The sequence below is a fragment of the Carettochelys insculpta genome, chromosome 4 (genome assembly GCF_033958435.1).
Source record: "Carettochelys insculpta isolate YL-2023 chromosome 4, ASM3395843v1, whole genome shotgun sequence".
NCBI lineage: Eukaryota > Metazoa > Chordata > Testudines > Carettochelyidae > Carettochelys > Carettochelys insculpta.
The window spans coordinates 133,909,574-133,927,769 of record NC_134140.1 but is presented as its reverse complement, the minus strand read 5'-3'; the positions used below and the strand labels follow the sequence as shown (position 1 = coordinate 133,927,769).

General features: G+C 41.7%; 1 protein-coding gene across 8 annotated transcripts in view; it reads right to left on the bottom strand.

Annotated features, from left to right (window-relative positions):
* Positions 1 to 18,196, bottom strand: part of TECRL (trans-2,3-enoyl-CoA reductase like) — a 119,942-nt gene that overhangs the window by 36,156 nt on the left and 65,590 nt on the right. For 5 of the 8 annotated variants that reach the window (XR_012645495.1, XM_074993905.1, XM_074993909.1 and 2 more), the window contains exons 3-5: positions 14,893 to 14,937; positions 13,256 to 13,359; positions 1,538 to 1,653 (exon numbers count right to left, since the gene is read on the bottom strand). Coding sequence is in view for 7 of the 8 variants with exons in the window: in XM_074993905.1 (XP_074850006.1) it covers positions 1,538 to 1,653; positions 13,256 to 13,359; positions 14,893 to 14,937 (265 nt within the window). In the remaining variant the exon portion in view is untranslated. The remainder of the gene's footprint in view (positions 1 to 1,537; positions 1,654 to 13,255; positions 13,360 to 14,892; positions 14,938 to 18,196) is intronic. The other 3 variants (XM_074993906.1, XM_074993908.1, XM_074993907.1) reach the window with 3 other exon arrangements.

The window sequence follows — 18,196 nt, the reverse complement described above, 5'->3', positions numbered from 1 at the left end:
GTAGAGGGAAATCATGTCTTACTAATCTGGTAGAGCTCTTTGAAGGGGTTAACAAACATGCAGACAGGAGGGATCCAGTGGATATAGTATACTTAGATTTCCAGAAAGCCTTTGACAAGGTACCTCATGAAAGGCTCTTATGTAAATTAAGTTGTCATGGGGTAAGACGGAAAGTCCTTTCATGGATTGAGAACTGGTTAAAAGACAGGAAACAGAGGGTAGGCATAAATGGTCAATTTTCCGAATGGAGGGGGGTAACTAGTGGTGTCCCCCAAGGGTCAGTCCTAGGACAAATCCTGTTCAATTCATTTATAAATGATCTGGAGAAGGGGGTGAGCAGTGAGGTGGCAAAGTTAGCGGATGACACTAAACTGTTCAAGATGGTCAAGACAAAGGCAGACTGTGAAGAACTTCAAAAAGATCTCATCAAACTGAGTGACTGGGAAACAAAATGGCAAATGAAATGTAATGTGGATAAGTGTAAGGTAATGGACATCGGAAAAAAATAACCCCAACTATACTTACAATATGATGGGGGCTAATTTAGCTATAACTCATCAGGAAAGAAATCTTGGAGTTACCATGGATAGTCCCTTGAAAACATCCACACGGTGTGCAGAGGCCGTCAAAAAAGCAAATAGAATGTTAGGTAATGTTAAAAAAGGGATAGAAAATAAGACAAGGAGTATCTTACTGCCCCTATAATACTGTGTACAGATGTGATCACCTCACCTAAGAAAAGATATCCTGGCACTGGAAAAGGTTCAGAAAAGGGCAACTAGAATGATTAGGGGTTTGGAACAGGTCCCTTATGAGGAGAGGCTAAAAAGATTGGGACTTTTCAGTTTAGAAAAGAGGAAGCTGATGGGGGACATGATAGAGGTATATAAAATTATGACAGGCATGGAGAGGGTGAATAAGGAGAAGTTATTTACTTGTGCCTATAATACAAGAACTAGAGGACACCAAATGAAATTAATGTGTAGCAGGTTTACAACTAATAAAAGAAAGTTCTTCCTCACTCAGCACATAGTTAACCTGTGGAACTCCTTGCCAGAGGAAACCATGAAGGCTAGGACTATAACAGAAATTAAGAAAGAGCTAGATAAATTAATGGAGGTTAGGTCCATAAAAGGCTATTAGCCAAGGGTAGGAATGGTGTCCCTGGCCTCTGATTGTCAGAGGCTGGAGATGGATGGCAGGAGACAAATTGCTTGATCATTGTCTTTGGTCCACCCCCTCTGGGGCACCTGGCACTGGCCACTGTCAGCAGACAGGCTACTGGGCTGGATGGACCTTTGGTCTGACCCAATATGGCCATTCTTATGTTCTTATGTTATACTCTTAACAACAACCTGAAACTCTGATTGACTTCAGAAAAGAGAGGTTTGAGGTGGAAGGGTAGGGTCAAACCCTCTGTGGGCTCTACCATAGTAGAAGCAACAGGGAACATTAAGAAACAGCAGCACCTCATCATCCATTAATCTGGAGTGTTTAATGGCTTACCATCCTGCATAACTTTGGTTCATGTACTTACTGAACTACTGGGTGGCGGAAGCTCTCCCGGCTCTCCTCTTCATCGTAAATACTTGAAAGACGAATGTAAAAGAGCAAGTAGATTAGTAGCGGTCCAGTGTACTCAGTCAGGAAAACCTAGAAACGAAAAAGACTTCTCAGGGTGTGGAATTGGAACAACAAAGGAGGAAAAAGAATTCTTACTACTTTGGCAGGCTTAGATATCGAGTGTGCCTTGACAGATGGGGCAGTGGTATGCCCGTGTCTGGAATACTGCATGTAGATGTGGTCACCCCATCTTGAAAACAGAGATATCAGAATCAGAAAAGGTACAGAAAAGAACGACATTTATTAGGTGCACGGAGCAGCTTCCATACAAAGAGAGATCAGACTGGGACTTTTCAGCTGGGAAAAGAGATGACCACATGGGGGATATAATAGTGGTCTACAAAAACACGATTGGAGTAAATAAAGTAAATAAGGAGTGCTGTTTACTCTCTCATAACACAAGAACTAGGGATCACCAACTAATGTTAATAGGCAGTCGGTTAAAAACAAACAAAAATGTATTTCTGTCAATCTGTGGAAATTTTGCCGGATGATGTTGTGAATACCAAAACTATAATAGGGTTAAAACAAAATGTTAGCCATTCACGGACTTATCCTTCAGGAATGTATCTATTAGCCAGGATGGGCAGAGATGGCATCTCTCACCTCTGTTCCAGAAGCTGTATATGGCTGACGGGGGAGGGAATAACTTGATGATGTTCATTCCCTCTGGGATACCTGGCATTGGCCTTTACCAGAAGACAGGCTAATAGGCTAGATGGACCTTTGGTCTCACCTAGTATAATGGGTTTTATGCCCGTGCAAAGCTAGTACATGTCAAGATTTGGGATCAGTTCTGGCATTATTTTTCCACTGAAAAAAGTTTGAAGACAAATTTCATCACTGCCAAAAGGTTTTATTTCTGGTTCAAAAGCAACTTTTCGTTTCAAAATTTGAATTTATCATCATACAAACACAAACAGAAAAAAGTAGTTGACGTGGAAACAAAGTGATTCAATTGACCAAACCTGAAAACCTTATTTTGGATTTTTCCTTCACAACATTTTTAAAAGATTTTGACTTTTCATTCTAATTTGGAACAGTAAAAGTTTGAGATATCTTGAAAGGTATCACAGGACAAGAAAACTATTTCCCACTCAGCACTAGTTGTTATAACATTCTTCAACTAGCCACATTTAGCTCATTGTCACACGAAGTCTGGTGCCTATCCTGCAGTCACGATTCCATGAATGCCTCCACGGAAGGCACTGAAGAAGAATTGTATTTACAAGCCTTGGAGAGGAACGCACACAGCCAGTCCATGGGTATATAAAGCACCGCTCCTTTTTCCAATGAAAAAAATAACTCCTCTCCACGTCTGCTGTGTCTATACTAGGGGACTCTGCTGACATAGCTCCGCAATTTTAAGAGGACAGGGCCTTCAGAAAAGTAGGCCACTAGGGATAAATTGTCATATCTCTTATTCAGCCTCCGTGGGACAGAAGTCTGAAGTGTGTCCCGTCTTTCCTAGCCCCACTCAGATTGTTACTTCTGCCAGGGTGGAAGAGTGGGGGTTGCTTGCCCATGATTCTATCCCCATGCTGTGCAAGAAGGGAAATGGAGGGATGGTGTCCAACCTCCGTCCCCTGTCTACTCACTCTCCAGCCGCAGTAGTTGACTGGGCGTACACAGAAGAGAAGTAACCTGCTGTACGGCTTCAGAACAGATACGCATCGCCATCACAGCAGGGGTTCTCAATCATTAATTCACTTCCTTGAGTTGCAGAGCTAGGTCAGCCAAAGACCTGTACCTCCTACCTTGGAGTTAGGTCAGTCTTGTTGTGTCTCCCAGAGGTGTGGATTTTTCACACACCTAAGAAACGTAGCAATGACGAGGCAAGTGGCCAGTTTAGACCAAGCCAATAGGCTCTATCTACACGACAGAGTCTCTTCCACCTCAGATGTGTTAGTATAGGCCTCAGCATAGAGCCCACATATTGTGAGGGAATGTGGGGTTCAGCCCTGCGGGGACTTCAGCTGTCCAAAACGACATTAGCCATTCCAACAGAAATCATTTTGTTGGCATAGCTGTGTCCACACTGAGGATTGTGTCAGCATAGCTGAGTTTGTGGGCTTTCTGCATCTCTGCTTGACACATTTATTCCAGTTTAATTTTTAGTATAGACCAGGCCTCACTCCTGCCTCTCAAACAGGAGGGAAGGTGAGAAGTCTTTGGGACTTGGAGGGCTTGTCTGCCCTGAAAACACTACAGCAGTGCTCCCACAGAGGTAAGCACTACCGACACAAAGAAGGGGGGTTGTCCTGTCAGTATAAGGAATGCACCGCCCTCAAAGGCACATGGATTCTCCTGTCCAACTAGCACTGCCAACATACGGGGTTAGGTTGCTTTAACTGCAGCACTTAGGAGTGTGAATTGTTTACACCGCTGAGTGACAGAGTTACACCAACCTAATTTCCTGGTGTAGCCCAGGGTGCAGTCACACTCAGTTCTCTGCTCTCTCCACTGGGCAATGTAGCTACACACACCCCTGGGGCTCATGGTACAGTTACAGATCACATCCTAGAAAACAGCCTTCCCATGCTACTGACACTAAAGAATCCTAGCTAGAGTAAATATTAAGTGGCCAGAACAATATAAAGCATGAGTCTCATTGTCTAGCCTCTCTGGAATGAAATCCAGGATTAAACCTATGTAGTATGGCATATTTACAAGAGATTATAATGAGCAAATTGTAACTGAAGAGTATAAAGGAGTTTAAAGGACATATAAGCATAACAAAGAGCCTATTTTGCCTAAAGGTGGCTTTGTACTGTGCATTAGAACTCTGAATGTTAAATGCTTGTGGTTGAAATAAATTTAATTTTGAATCACTTTCTCCAAATAGTGCTTGGCAATCCATCACGGGACACCCCCCCGATTTTGGTTTTGATATCAATCTTTAGCAGCACTCTTATACATGACTACAGCAGAGATTTCCCTGGAGTGCCAGTCTTTCACTGGCACAGCTTTTACTTTGGAATACTAAAACTCTTCCATTTTCTTCCCTTAGCTACTATGGTCCAATGTTCCTGATGACATCAACCCCCTCAGATCCCAACCGAATACCTGTGAATGCTGTGAAAATCTCAGCCAATAAACATAAGGCTCGGTTTTCATGAGAACATAAGAACAGCCATACTGGGTCAGACTAAAGGTCCATCTAGTCAGTAGCTTATCTCCTGACAGTGTCTCAAACCTGCTGCCCCAGAGGGATTGAATGGAACAGGCAGGCTTTGGTACCATTTGTTCATCTTGTGATGCCAGTAATCAGCCCAGGGATTATAATCCCAAATGCCTGAGGCAGTGGGTCTATTTATGAGACATGACTAAAGAGGAGGTGAAGGACGCTCCTTAATGTGAGTCCTTGCTTGTCACCCAGAAGGAATGTGGCAGAGACATGAAACAGTTTATCAGACTGATTGGTGTAGCTGGATTAGAACTGTGACATGATCCAAGGGAGACCACCAGAGAGGATAACGGAGTTTCTAATGCCAATTAATAGCACTACATACTCTAATGAAATCAAAAGGATATTGACTGGGAAGCAAAAGGAGAGCTTGGAGGACAAAGCAGAAATATTGTTTTGATCTAATAAGAAACAGCAATAAAAAGCATCCCACACGTATAAGCTAAAAGCCCAGAGAGTCACAAATAAACCTGCCTGAGAATATACTAGTTAATTCCTCTCTGTAACACTTTGATGTGCCCTTTCTATCCTGTGGTGGAAACAGGCCCCTAGTGGAGATCATGTTGCTTTTTGGAATAGTCTAGTATTATTTCATTTATGGTGAGCAACGGGATGGAACTCCAGAGAGGCCATTTAACCTTTCCCTGCTGCTCTTTTCTCAGCTACATACCACTACTCTTTCCATGCCATGTAAGGGGAGGTTGCCTGTTCATGGGTGACCCTTCCAAAAGTGAGAGATGCTACTAATGTACTGGGTGCACAGAGATGGAAGCAGATGGGCATGCTGGAAGAACACTCTTCAGAGGAGCAATGTGTTTGGGCCATTGCCTGCAAGGATATGAAATAGCTATGACATATTTTAAGCAGTTGGGGGCAATAATGTGTAATGGTTGGGGACACGGCTACAGTATATACAGTATCTAAAGGACTGAATTTTGCTTTGGTATGATTATTTTGGATGAAGAAGAGACAGAGAGTAGGACAAATGGATACAATGCATTGGTCTAGTATTACTTCATTTTTCATTATTCATTTCTCAGGCAATATGTTACTGAATATCTCCTAGTTTTCATATATATATGAAATATATGATATATATATATATATATATATATATATATATCACTGCTGTAAATGTCACCAATTAATGTTTCTATAAACTCCAGATCCCACTGTTCAGAACTTTATGAAGTTATTGGAACAGGGCCCTATTACTCCTGGACTGCAATAGGCCATACAGACCTTTACAGCTGGATTTCCAACGGCACTTCATGTTGGCCTACCTTGACATCCATTGACAGGCATGGTAAAACTACCAAAATCAAAAGCAGTTAGACAACACAGAATGTTATTTTGGGGAAATACATCCTTGCAGAGCCACTGCTCCTACAAAATGATCCAAGTATAGACAGAACAGATGGCCACAGTCTACCAGCCTTCCTCAAAATGAATAGTAACTCATCTTCCCAGAAGTCTTATTTCTCACTCAAGTAAGGCACCTCCCAGAGTCAGGGGCAAGAAGCCTGCTCTCAGCTATTAGGAAAATTACTTGGCTAATTTAAACAAAAAAGCAGTAAAGTAGCACTTTAAAGACTAACAGAATAATGTATTAGGTGATGAGCTTTCATGGGACAGACCCACTTCCTCAGACCATAGCCAGACCAGAACAATTTAGTGTCCTTGAAATCCATCTATTTTGTCTTTGTCCTTACAGTAACAACCCAGAGAGGAGGCTTATGTCAGGGTGGCTAAGCACTGGATAAATTTCCTAAATTGGGGTGTACGGGGTGTCCAGGGAGGGGTAGCACCTCTGGTGTGGGGACTTGTCATGTCTCTTTGGGGGCAGTTTGTCCACCTTTGGTTCCCACCTGCCACCTAGCTCTCACGTATGGCTCCAGGAAGCTGTAGCATGCAGCGGCCACACCCTGATAAACCGCTTTGACAGATGGGCTAAACCAGGCGCGGGTAGCCGACAGGTCTGAAACCTGTGGTGAGATAGGGAATTGCCTATCCCAGCATGCAAAGTCAGATCCGGCAGATTGGATGGATGAGATCAACAGCAAGATCCAATCACCAGGAAGGCAGTTCTGCAACGTTCTGTGGGTAGCAAAGGGCATGACAAGGCACCAAAGACGGCATGGCCATCCACTGCAGCTGAGGAAGTCCCAGCCGTGACGACTTTTCTTACCACTAGAACCAGGCTTCTGAGGTCGAGAGAGTGGAACTGCCCCCGTGCAACAGCTTTTCCACTGTAAACATTCTCCCTCACAGGTTCTTTGACGTCATCGTCGGACACGACGGACTACCGACTGTCCATTAAATTGCCTAGGAAGGTTGTGGAATCTCCATCATTGGAGATATTTAACATCAGGTTGGATAGACACCTGTCAGGGATGGTCTATATGGTGCGTGGCCTTGCTGTGAGTTGACAGAATTGGACTCCATAATCTCTCATGTTCCCTTCCAGTTCTTATATTCTATGATTCTATAATATATATAGATCCATTCTTCCAAATGGGCTGTGCTCAATAGCACACACAACATTCACTTCTCCTAAATTCAGTACACTCCTAGTTGTCATCCTAGAGAACTGACGTTCTGGCAAGACTAACCATATACTTCTGGCATTTGCTCCTGAAACAGAGAGAGAAGCAATCACAGCATTCTGCTTGGCCTTATTAGCAGCAGCATCTGATGAATTATTATCAGCCTGTTGTCCAATTTCAACAGCAGGAAGATCCCCACTTCCCTTAACAGTAGAGTTCATTGCAGCCACTGGCAATAACCAAAGGGCAAGTATATATGTGGGCCAAAGGAAGGACTAAACAACATTACACCATGGCACAACATGAGGCACACTCAATCTGTTACTTGTTGATAGCTCTGAAAGTTGAACATTATTTGACTTCATTAACCAAAGGAAAAAAACAAACTTGTATGTATATCATGCCTGTGCAAAAGACTACATCATTTTCAAAGTTCTTGGTGTTGACACTCATTAGTTCCTGGCTTCTCCATTTGTGTCAGGGTAAAGCAATATGCATTATATATAACAATATGCATTCAACAAGAAATCTCAGGCATGTATCGAATGTCCATCTGAGATCTCAGATCACTTGAGTCTCAAAGTTAGGGTCAGAGGAGTGACTGTAAAATAACCCACCTTCTTATTCAGCATATCTGCTCCCTGGGAGCAGCTTCCCAAGTAATATAAACAGGTGGAACAAATCAGAATGCTTTGTCAAAATGACACTCTCTGATAACACTGACTCAAGAAGGTAGGAGAGTTGTATACTCAGGGCATTGTGATTGTAGAGCTAACTAACAAAATGGTATGTTCTTTTGCTTGTGTCACTGCTGCCGAGTTTCCAGTTTACACCAGAATTGTTTGGTGGTGCCCTACAGAAATCAGAGGCCCTGGCCATGTAACTGAAGTTGAGTTGGACACAAAATCCACTTGCCCAGACTTGTACATTAGCCACGTTTCCAGTGGTTCGCTCTTACATTTAGTCCCATTCATCGACCCTATCAGCATTTCAGTTATTGTTTTCTCTTTTCCCTTTTTACACCAACCACGCAAATTTGCTGGAATCTCTATTCCCCCATTACTTCCCCATAATCTGTACACTTCATTTGTCTTACCTCTTACCAGCCTCTCAGCTTCACCATTGTATACCAGCCTATTCCCTGGCCTCTTTCATGAACTCACACCGAGTCCAGTCCAAATAATTTGCTTTCTCCAGGGCAAAGTTTGTCAATGTGTAGATAGCAGCCCTGAACTAGGAGTTCCTGAATAGTTACCAAGCTTTCTACTTATATTGCCACATTGTCAAAAGGGGTCCTGAATGGGTCTGGACTAGAGAAGAGGATATGCTCCTGCTATGGAAAAGCGTATGAATGATCTCTTTGAAGTCAATGGCACTCATTTTCTTAGGCACTTGCTTAAATACAACATCATGAGAATTCTACCTTTACATCTTAACAGCCTCATTTAATTGGCAGTCTTAAATCTCAAATTACTCACATTTCTCTCTCACCTCACTGAGCTGTGTTTTATCATATTTTCCTCAGTTCTGACTAGGATAGTGATGGTACTTGACACTTTTAGCAGCCAGATAATGGGCATTGCTAAACCTGATAGTGTAGTGCCCAATTCCCATGTCACCTAATAAATTATTTCATTAATCTTTAAAGTGTTACATGACTGTTTTTTGTGTTGCCCAAATTAGGAGTGTTTGAAGAAAAGCCTGAATTAGGCAGACAGGAAGAGGCTTGAGACCGATTTACAATAAGAGGCACATGGTTCGTTATTTGCCCGTCAGACCACAAGATGATATCTAAAAGGGATCTCTGCCAACAAAGGAGGAAGAGCCCAAAACTGATTATAGATTAAACGAACCCCGTACACCCAGATTAGGAGAAATTCAATTACCCCTCCCCCACTTCAGTAACATTTTCGCAGGAGCCATATGAAAATTATCAGTGAGTTCATCGCCCATAACATTTTTGTAGCAGCAAACTAACCTTTTCAACTACCAGTGCTAAGCTAAAACAGCCAGCAGTGTTTGCATAGATGTAAATTACAACTTTGTGCTAACTTTAGTTCCATAACAAATAGGGAGAAAATGAAGCTAGAAAGGGAATTTCCTGTCAGAGAAGAGCAATTTTGATTAAACTGAAATGTTAACAAAAATTTTATTAATTGTGAACCGATTTTCTTTTCAGAAGAAAACTTGGAAAACAGTTTTGAAAATATTGAATCAGACTGCTTTTGATTTTTTTGATTCAAATTTTGATTTTTTGTTTCAAAGCTTCTTTTATTGTGTATATACAAAATTAAAAATAAAAATAAGGATTGAAACTGAAATAAAACATTTTGATTTAATGATTCTAAGACCAGGAGAACTACTGTGATCATCCTGTCTGTCCTCCTACGTAGCACAGGGCACAGAACATCTCAAAAATAGCTCCTAGAGCAGACCTTTAAGGACAACTATATCCAATAATTGAACTGAACCATTTTCTCCGGAAATTCATTTTGTTAAAAAATAAAGTGATTTTTGAATAAACTCAAGATAAAGAGAATCGAGCTCAAATTGTGGTCCAGGATAAATAATCCCTTTTCTGACCAACTCTAGAAGACAACATAAAAGAGAGCTCTATGGAGCTCAAAGCCAACTCTCTTTCACCAACAAATGTTGGTCTAATTAACAAATACTGCCTCATTCATCTTGTTAACAGTAGAAGTAGCAGAGAGACAAGAATAATTGTCCTGCAAAATTTCTTAAAGAATGGTAGAACAGATTTATTAATTACTTTATTATTATTATTATTATTATTATTATTATTATCCAACTAACTTTTTGGAGCCCGGTGACCAGCGGTCCCGGAAAGCTGAGCACTTGGGTGGCCACCCAGGAAACATTCATGTGGCACCCAGCTGGTTAGCAGAGAGCCCACAGCTGGCAGCGTGTGTTTCTACCGGTGGTGCAGATTTGCACATGCCTTGGTGCACATAACAAAATTTATTCTGCCCATGGGTAGGTAAAATAGAGGGAGCACTGCTGGTGTCTAAGTGAACTCCTCACCTCCCAGTTAGGTGGCCAGGCTCCCACAAAATGCATGGAGAGAGGTAGCTGCTCAAAAGCTAAAAAGTTGAGTATCAAACTGCCTGCTCTTACAAGGCCTGGTATGCAGAGGGAAGCGGTGGAGTTCAGGGCCCAGATTTATAAAGATGCCTAACTCCCATGTATCTGGGTCTCTGGATGCCTGACTGATGGGCTGAAGGGAGAGGCCAGTTTCTGCTTAGACCTCCCCACTGTGAACCCTCTCCAGGAGCCCCCTGCCTAAGCCACGTCAGCCCTTTCTCATGAAAACCAGTATGGGGAGGGGCAGCCCAAAGGGGGCAGCCCACTCAGAATACCCAGCAGCCTGGCACCCAGTGCACTCAGGTGCTCAAATCCCTGTTCTGTGAAATGTGACTGGGCATCAGGCTGTAAACATTAATTCCCTTTCTTGTGCAATGCAATCGTTTAGACACTGTAACTCTGCTGTTATAGACTCACCCTCGCATAAATGTTCTCAATGTTCCCACTCAGCAACACAGCGAGGAAGAATATCATTCCTGCTGAGGCTGAGACAGTTTAGTGTATGAAACAGAATGTGGTAAGGGGGATCTTGAGAAACACATGGAGAGGACTTCTACACTACATAGGGATTAGACAGTAAATGAGGCTCCCGCCTAAAGGACTGATGTCTCCTATACATTTATTATTTACCATGGGAAATTAAGTATTAGTTATGTTACTGGCTTAGGCTACATAAACCACGGGGAAGGAAGAGATTAAACACAGCTGTGTCCGATTATTTAGTTGTAACAAACACCAAATAGCCCCAAAAACATTTTTCACCTTGCATCAGGTTATACGCTTCCTTCCCAGCAGTGGGACACCTGAAAAAGACAGGGGGCCAGATCCTCAGCTGGTGTTAATAGCTGTAGGGAAGTCAATAAGCCAGATATGATAAACTGAAGTCAACACAATTATGCTGATTTACACCACTTGAGGATCCGGCTGAAGAGCAGGAACAAGACACTTGAAGACAAGGGTGTATTGAGCAGATGCTCCTTCACATCTGAATTCAGATTTTAAGAAATCACCTTTCCAGGTGCTGTTTTGGGCCCTACAGGGTAAGCAGAGATCTCTGTGCCTTGAGTCAGAAGGACGGCGCCCATGCCCAGAGGCGAGTCCAAGGGGGTAGAACTTGAGGAAGAGGTGTGCCTTCTTGCAGCTCTGACCTGGAAGCTGCCCTTGACCAGCACAAAGTCTGGCAGGGACATGCCCCTTGATGATGCACCTGCACGGCACTGAGTCATTGCTTAGGCCCTGTGAAAATGGGTCCATTCTGTAATGCTCAGTAATGCACAGAGATTGGTAACATCCCGGATTACTGAGGCACAGATCATCTTATGGGGCAATGCAGGAGAGGCACTGAAGAGACACTACCCATGCACAGCTTATTGGGGTGTGCCTTCACTGGAGATATTTAAGAACAAGTTAGAAAAACACCTCTCAGGTATGGTCTAAAGCAGGCGTGTCCAACCTGCGGCCTGCGGGCTGCATGCAGCCCTGGACAGCTAGTAATGCGGCCCCACAAGATCGTAAGCTTTTAACATTATTATGTGATTTATATACATTAACTATATTATATATTTTGTACGTGGCCAAAGACTATCTTCACTCAATGCGGCCCAGGCAAGCCAAAAGGTTGGACACCCATGGTCTAAAGGGTGCTTGGTCCAACAGGGAACTGGACTCTATGAACTCTCGAGGTTCCTTTCTGTTCTAGAGTTCTATGAATCATTACAGAGTTAGACCAGCCTTTACTGCTCCCATCTGTCCACACAAAAAAACATCTCACTCAAGGCAGAGGGTTCATTAAGCCCAATCTGACGAGTATGGCTGGGACGGTAGCCGTCCACCTCAGCAAGGCATGACAACATGCCTGCTTTGTGGTGAGAATGCATACAAATCAAGCACGGTGCCATTAGTCCTCCTGGGCTATTCCACAATTCCACAGGGGTTGTATATTCCTGTCTAACTCTTCCCCACCCTTTCCGAAGGGCACTTGAACCCACTCTCTGCCCACTCAAATGGCTATGGAAGCACAGCATCCAGAGATGCCATCCATGAAATCCTTCTGCCAGTGTGTTGTCTGCTGTCCAGAAGCTCACACCTGCCGGCCAAGGCAGCTGTGGTGTAAAGAGCCACTTCTTTGTTTGTCAGACCAGTGAGACAGTAAGATCTTTGTGGCAAAGACTGCCTTTTGCTATGTGCTGGTACTACTCCCAACAAAGAACGACTGTCATAAAAGCATGTAGCCATTTCATAGAATACCTTTCTCTATCCATTGCAAATTAATGCTACCACTGCATCACCCTATATCAAACCAGTTAAAATACCGGGGTTTCCTTAATCTCATTAGCCAGCTTCATCAAAGTAATCGGTCACCTGATGCTTCTTTCTTCCTTTCTGCCAGACTGATGGACAAAACACAAAGACAAGACAATCCCAATATTTTCCTGTTTTTGCAAAGTTCTATAGCTATGTCCTTTCACTGTGAAACCCAAAGAACCTGTGCAGTAAATGAATATCTTTGGTTAAAGGTACTTCACTGGTTTGTTAGTCTAAGATAAAATAAAATTGTTTTTAAAAATGATTTTTTCCCTGTGGCACACTATGGTTATGTCCAGCTTCTAATCTTAATTGGATGTCTAAGTTAGTAGGTTGACAACTTGGCTATCACTTAGTTCACGTTTAAGGGATGAAAATATAATTATGCGATCTGATGGAGAGAAGGACAGGCCAAGGAAGTGGGAGTGAGCTGAAACTAGAATGTGGTTTACATGAAGATTTGCCATGTTGATTGTTACCAAGACATACTTACTGTCGTCCAACTGACCTGCTGGCCCAGATCTGTAAAATACAGGGTAATGATGGAAGAAACTGCCAAACTTTGAATGTTAACAGAATCCTTCAAATAGGGCCCATCTAGAATGACAAAGAAACAAGAATAAATGGTTTGAACAATACGCTGCTTGTAACAGCCCAGCATAAAATGCAAGACACACAGAAGTTAAGCATTGTTACAATTCACATTCCATCCCATGAATTGGGCCTGAAATGAAGTCACTTCTTCGCTGATGTATTTGGGGTTTTCAGTGGTTACTTCCTAGTCTTTAGAGCACATAGGATAAGTGCTAGTTTTTATGCTCATGATGACTGAAGTGTGAAGACGACACAGCATGGAGAAGCAACACACAATCATCTTGATGCTGGTGACTCATGTTCACCTATTTATAAGAGATTTAGTGGGTACAAAATTGCATAAAATCTTTTCCAGAGCTCTTTGAAACCGCATCTTGGAAGGAGAACAGAAAAGCACCATGTGAGATAACATCTCAGTCTCTGGCTACCTGAACTGTTTCTCATTGAAAGTTCCTGCTCTGCCACTGACTGACTGCATGACCTCAGCTAAGTTACTTTATCTATTTCCCCTTGTCTGTGTGGTCTACTTAACTTGTATGCTCTTCAGGGCAGAAACTGTCACTCATTACATGTGTATACATCAATAGGACTACCATTGGAATACCACTAACAGCAAACTGACAAAACTATTTGAACCTCCAAAAAGTTTGGTTCATGTGTTAGAAGAAAGTTCACATATTTCTGTACCATCTAAGTCAGTGGGCTATTTTTAATACTGTTATCTAGCTTGTAATAAATGGTGGCTGTATGCGGCTTTTGTCAAATGTAAAATCTGGCGGCTTTTGTCTCCTTCTGACTTTGTGAAGCATATACAAGCCAGACCTGAGATTCTTTCACCCTTAATTACCTTAATCCTGGAGAATAATCTAACTGAGATCAGAGAGTTATTAATGCTCCCAGAGGAAAGCCACACTATATGGACAATGCTAGATTATAAACTATTGAGTGAGTTTGGGTGCACTTAAATAGGTACAGAGGGGTTGCAGTGTTGGTCTGTAGTTTCACAAAAAACAAGCAGTCCTGTAGCATTTGAAAGACTTAACAATTTTATTGATTATGTAATGAGCTTTCATGGGTGAGACACATTTCACCTGCTGCATGACGTCCTCTATTCATCCACACAGAAGCAGCTAGGGCAGTGGCCAAGTTTCCCACACTTTCCATGTCTTTCCTGAACTATCTAAAGGAGACAGACAAGGGACTGTTCTCTGTGGCCCATTCAGTCATCCGCTCTTCAGTTGAGGCTTCCAAGAAGGGTGAGGATTGGTGTCAACAATAATGGAGGCAGTGGTTTTGAACTGGTGACTTTCCACTGAAACTTGTTGTGCCATAATAATGCCTACTGAGCTAAGGCAATATTATAAATCCTCAGGAAGATTTTCTTAACTGAGGAGAAAGCTAATTAGTTGGTCATACATATTAATCAGCCAAAGCGCTTATGGCTTAGCCCATATGGTATGATTATGTTATGAAGAAACACCAGCTAACAGACGGTAATATAGTAGAGAGTGAGCTGACATCCAAATAAATACTTACTGCGTTCTAGTCGCAGGCCAATACGAGAAGGGTACCACTGGGGACCTATTTAATTCATAAAAAATTACATTTAATTTCATGGTGTAGCTTCTCACCATCATTTCTTACTAATAGCAGCAGTGTCCTTTTAGATCAGAGCTAGAACTACGAGAGCATAAAACTGTCTACGTATGTTAACCGCGAAAGTTAAATACGATAGAAATATGGAATCGACATACAGTATATATAGTAACAGAGAGGAAGCCGTGCTAGTCTATACACTATCAAAACAAAAAGCAGTCAAGTAGCACTTTAAAGACTAGCAAAATAGTTTATTAGGTGAGCTGTCGTGGGACTGACCCATCTGAAGAAGTGGGTCTGTCCCACGAAAGCTCACCTAATAAACTATTTTGCTAGTCTTTAAAGTGCTACTTGACTGCTTTTTGTTTTGACAGTATATATAGTTACAGAGGAAATTGCTCCTCCCCCACCTCAGATAAAACCTGTCTGGTTGGCTTGGTTTAAATGCTGTGTGTGTAATCAACAGATGAGAAATGCAGTGTGTTATGTGTGAATGCACAACTCCAGTGGCATAATTGCACCAAGACACATGTGAACGCACATGGTGTGAAGGGGGAAGTAGTCCATGTTTACTTTAGCCTTTTGTTTGATTTCCATGTCATTCTCATCTAACTTCCAAGTAAAAAGCAGTTTTCTACTAGAGCTGTTTGGAAAAGTACTTTTTTATTCATTTTTCTTTGCAGAAGAAAAATCAGTAAAATGTGCTTTCCCCTAAAGTAGCTGGGGCGGGGCAGGGGAAAACTGTTGATAAAAATGCTCCCCAAGCCCCTCCAAACCGAAGCCATTTCAGTTTTTAGATTAAAAATAGTAAATTGTTCAATTTTCTCCTTTCTTGGGTTTCTGAATTTTCCAACAAAACAAAATATTCACTAAAGCTGATATCTGTGAACATTTTCTTTTTACCAAAATCTCAGTTTTCCATTCAGAAAAAGAAAAAGCTCGCTGAACAATTTTTAATCATCTGCCTTATCCACCAGACAAGTCTCCCCTCTCCTTCAGTTATTCTGCAGTGTACTATTTTAAAAGGCAATGAGAAGGACTTTGCGCTGATGGCATGTTTCAAAGTAGGGCCAAAGTGCCTCTAATACCCATGATCCAACTCTCAGATAGCTGCCATGCAGGGGGATCATCAAGCTGTAGGGAACCAACGACAGTGCTCCTAACCAGCCCCTCCACCAACTCTTGCTGAAAGACTCTGTCTGGAGAAATGGGTACATTCCTCTGGCAATCCCCCTCCTGGGAGAAGGTAGGTCAGCCTTCCCTAACACTGGCACAGAGGGTGTGTCTACACTTGCATTCTTCTTTCGAACGAAGTATGCAAATAAGGTAAATCAAAATGCAAATAAGGTATACATTTGCATATTGGTCAACTCATTTGCATATTCTAATTTCGAAAGAGCTTCGTTCGAAAGAAGAAAGCCAGTGCAGATGCTGCTCTTTCAAAAGTAAACCCTTTATTTAATGGGAAGAAGGATTCTTTTGAAGATAGGGTTTACTTTCGAAAGAGCAGCATCTGCACTGGCTTTCTTCTTTCGAAAGAAGCTCTTTCAAAATCAGAATATGCAACTGAGGTGTGGAATATGCAAATTTATACATCATTTGCATTTTCAATCTACCTTATTTGCATACATCTTTCAAAAGAGGAATGCAAGTGTAGACACACCCAGACTGTTTGGAAAACAAGGCAATGAGCTGAAGCAGGCCTTCAGAGCACCCTGATTTAAAAGCAATGACGACAATCTATTTTAAGAGCATAAAACTTGTGTGGTCACGCTGAGTCCCTTCATAAGTTACACTACTAAAATCAGATTTGAGATGTAAAACCTTATGTGTGGGCACTTTGCTATGGTCATGTCTGGGCAAATATAGGCTGTGTGGAAACATATGAGCTAGCTCGCCTCAGTGCTGAATCTGAGAACCAGCTAACATATTTTAAAGCCACTAAACCTTCAGCTTCATTTGTAGTTTTGAAATACCGTTTTTTATGACGTATTTTTCTAGACAAAAATCTCACAGAGCCCACCAGTCTTTTACAGAGATGTAATTTCACCTTCCTCTCAGCAAGGGCATAAATATTGATCCAAAGTCACTAGCATGGATCCAAAGCAGCCCAGTCTATGAGTAACCCGCCTTTAATAACAAAAACACCAGGAAGCACATTTGCTGAATGTAACGTCCTAATCCCCAGGACTTCAAATCTTTCTATACCGTGGAGCTAATTAGCTAATACAGTCACCTCAAACAGAGACATTCTTTTCTTTAGGTCTGTGAGATGCCTGTTAGCATGCGTGAGCAGTTGCTCACCCTCCTCATTTATTTACTGTGAGAAAACACTGGAAAGGCAGGGGACACTGATATCATTTGGTTCCTATCTTGCTCTCTAAATGGATGGTAACGATCAAATTGAATCTGAGGGAAGCAGAGCACTTTGGGGAGACATACAGAGTGTTTCATAATGATTAGAAGACAGCTGAGTAAAATTCTTGTTTGCCAAATCTTTTAATGAACATATGCAAGCAGGTAGAGCTGTGCAAAATTTTGTAACCAATTAGTTTTTGATAAAAAGGCAAATTCACTGAGACTACTACGTTTTATGAAACTACTGACAGTGATTTTTATTTGGAAAGAAAATTTTAAAAAATGAAAAAATATGTTGACAGGTTTTTGATTTTTGATCTCCAGTGTCATTTTAATTTCAAAATGTGCTTTTACTCTTATTTAAAAAAATTAAAAAGCTTGAAATTAAAAATCAAATGTTTCTCTCAGTTAAATAAGCATTTTATGTGACCTGAAATGAATTTTTTTCAACCTTTGCCTTTGATTCACTGAAAATGTATCAATGTCAGTCTCATGCCAAAATATTATTTTTTATTTTTCAAAATAGCCAGGAAATCAAAATATATATTATGCTCCCTGCTCCCGCAATTAGACAATCTGTGGACAGCCTGAGCACACATTCTCTAAAATATAATATTTCTGCCCAGAACTCTCTCTTTTATTGCAGAGAGCATAATTTTTGTGAGACAGTTCAGTAACAGAGTACAGGCATTTGCTAGACAAGCTATACTGATGACCCAGATCAATTTTAGCTTTGATTTCTGCAGGTCAAAGCGCTATGCACAAACTGACGCTAAAAGCACAAGAAGGAAAAAAAACCCTATCAAATAACTACCAATGAAGTTATCCGAGGTGGCAGAACAGACTATGGGTACTAGAGATAACAAAGAGAAGAAAGAGAAACAGC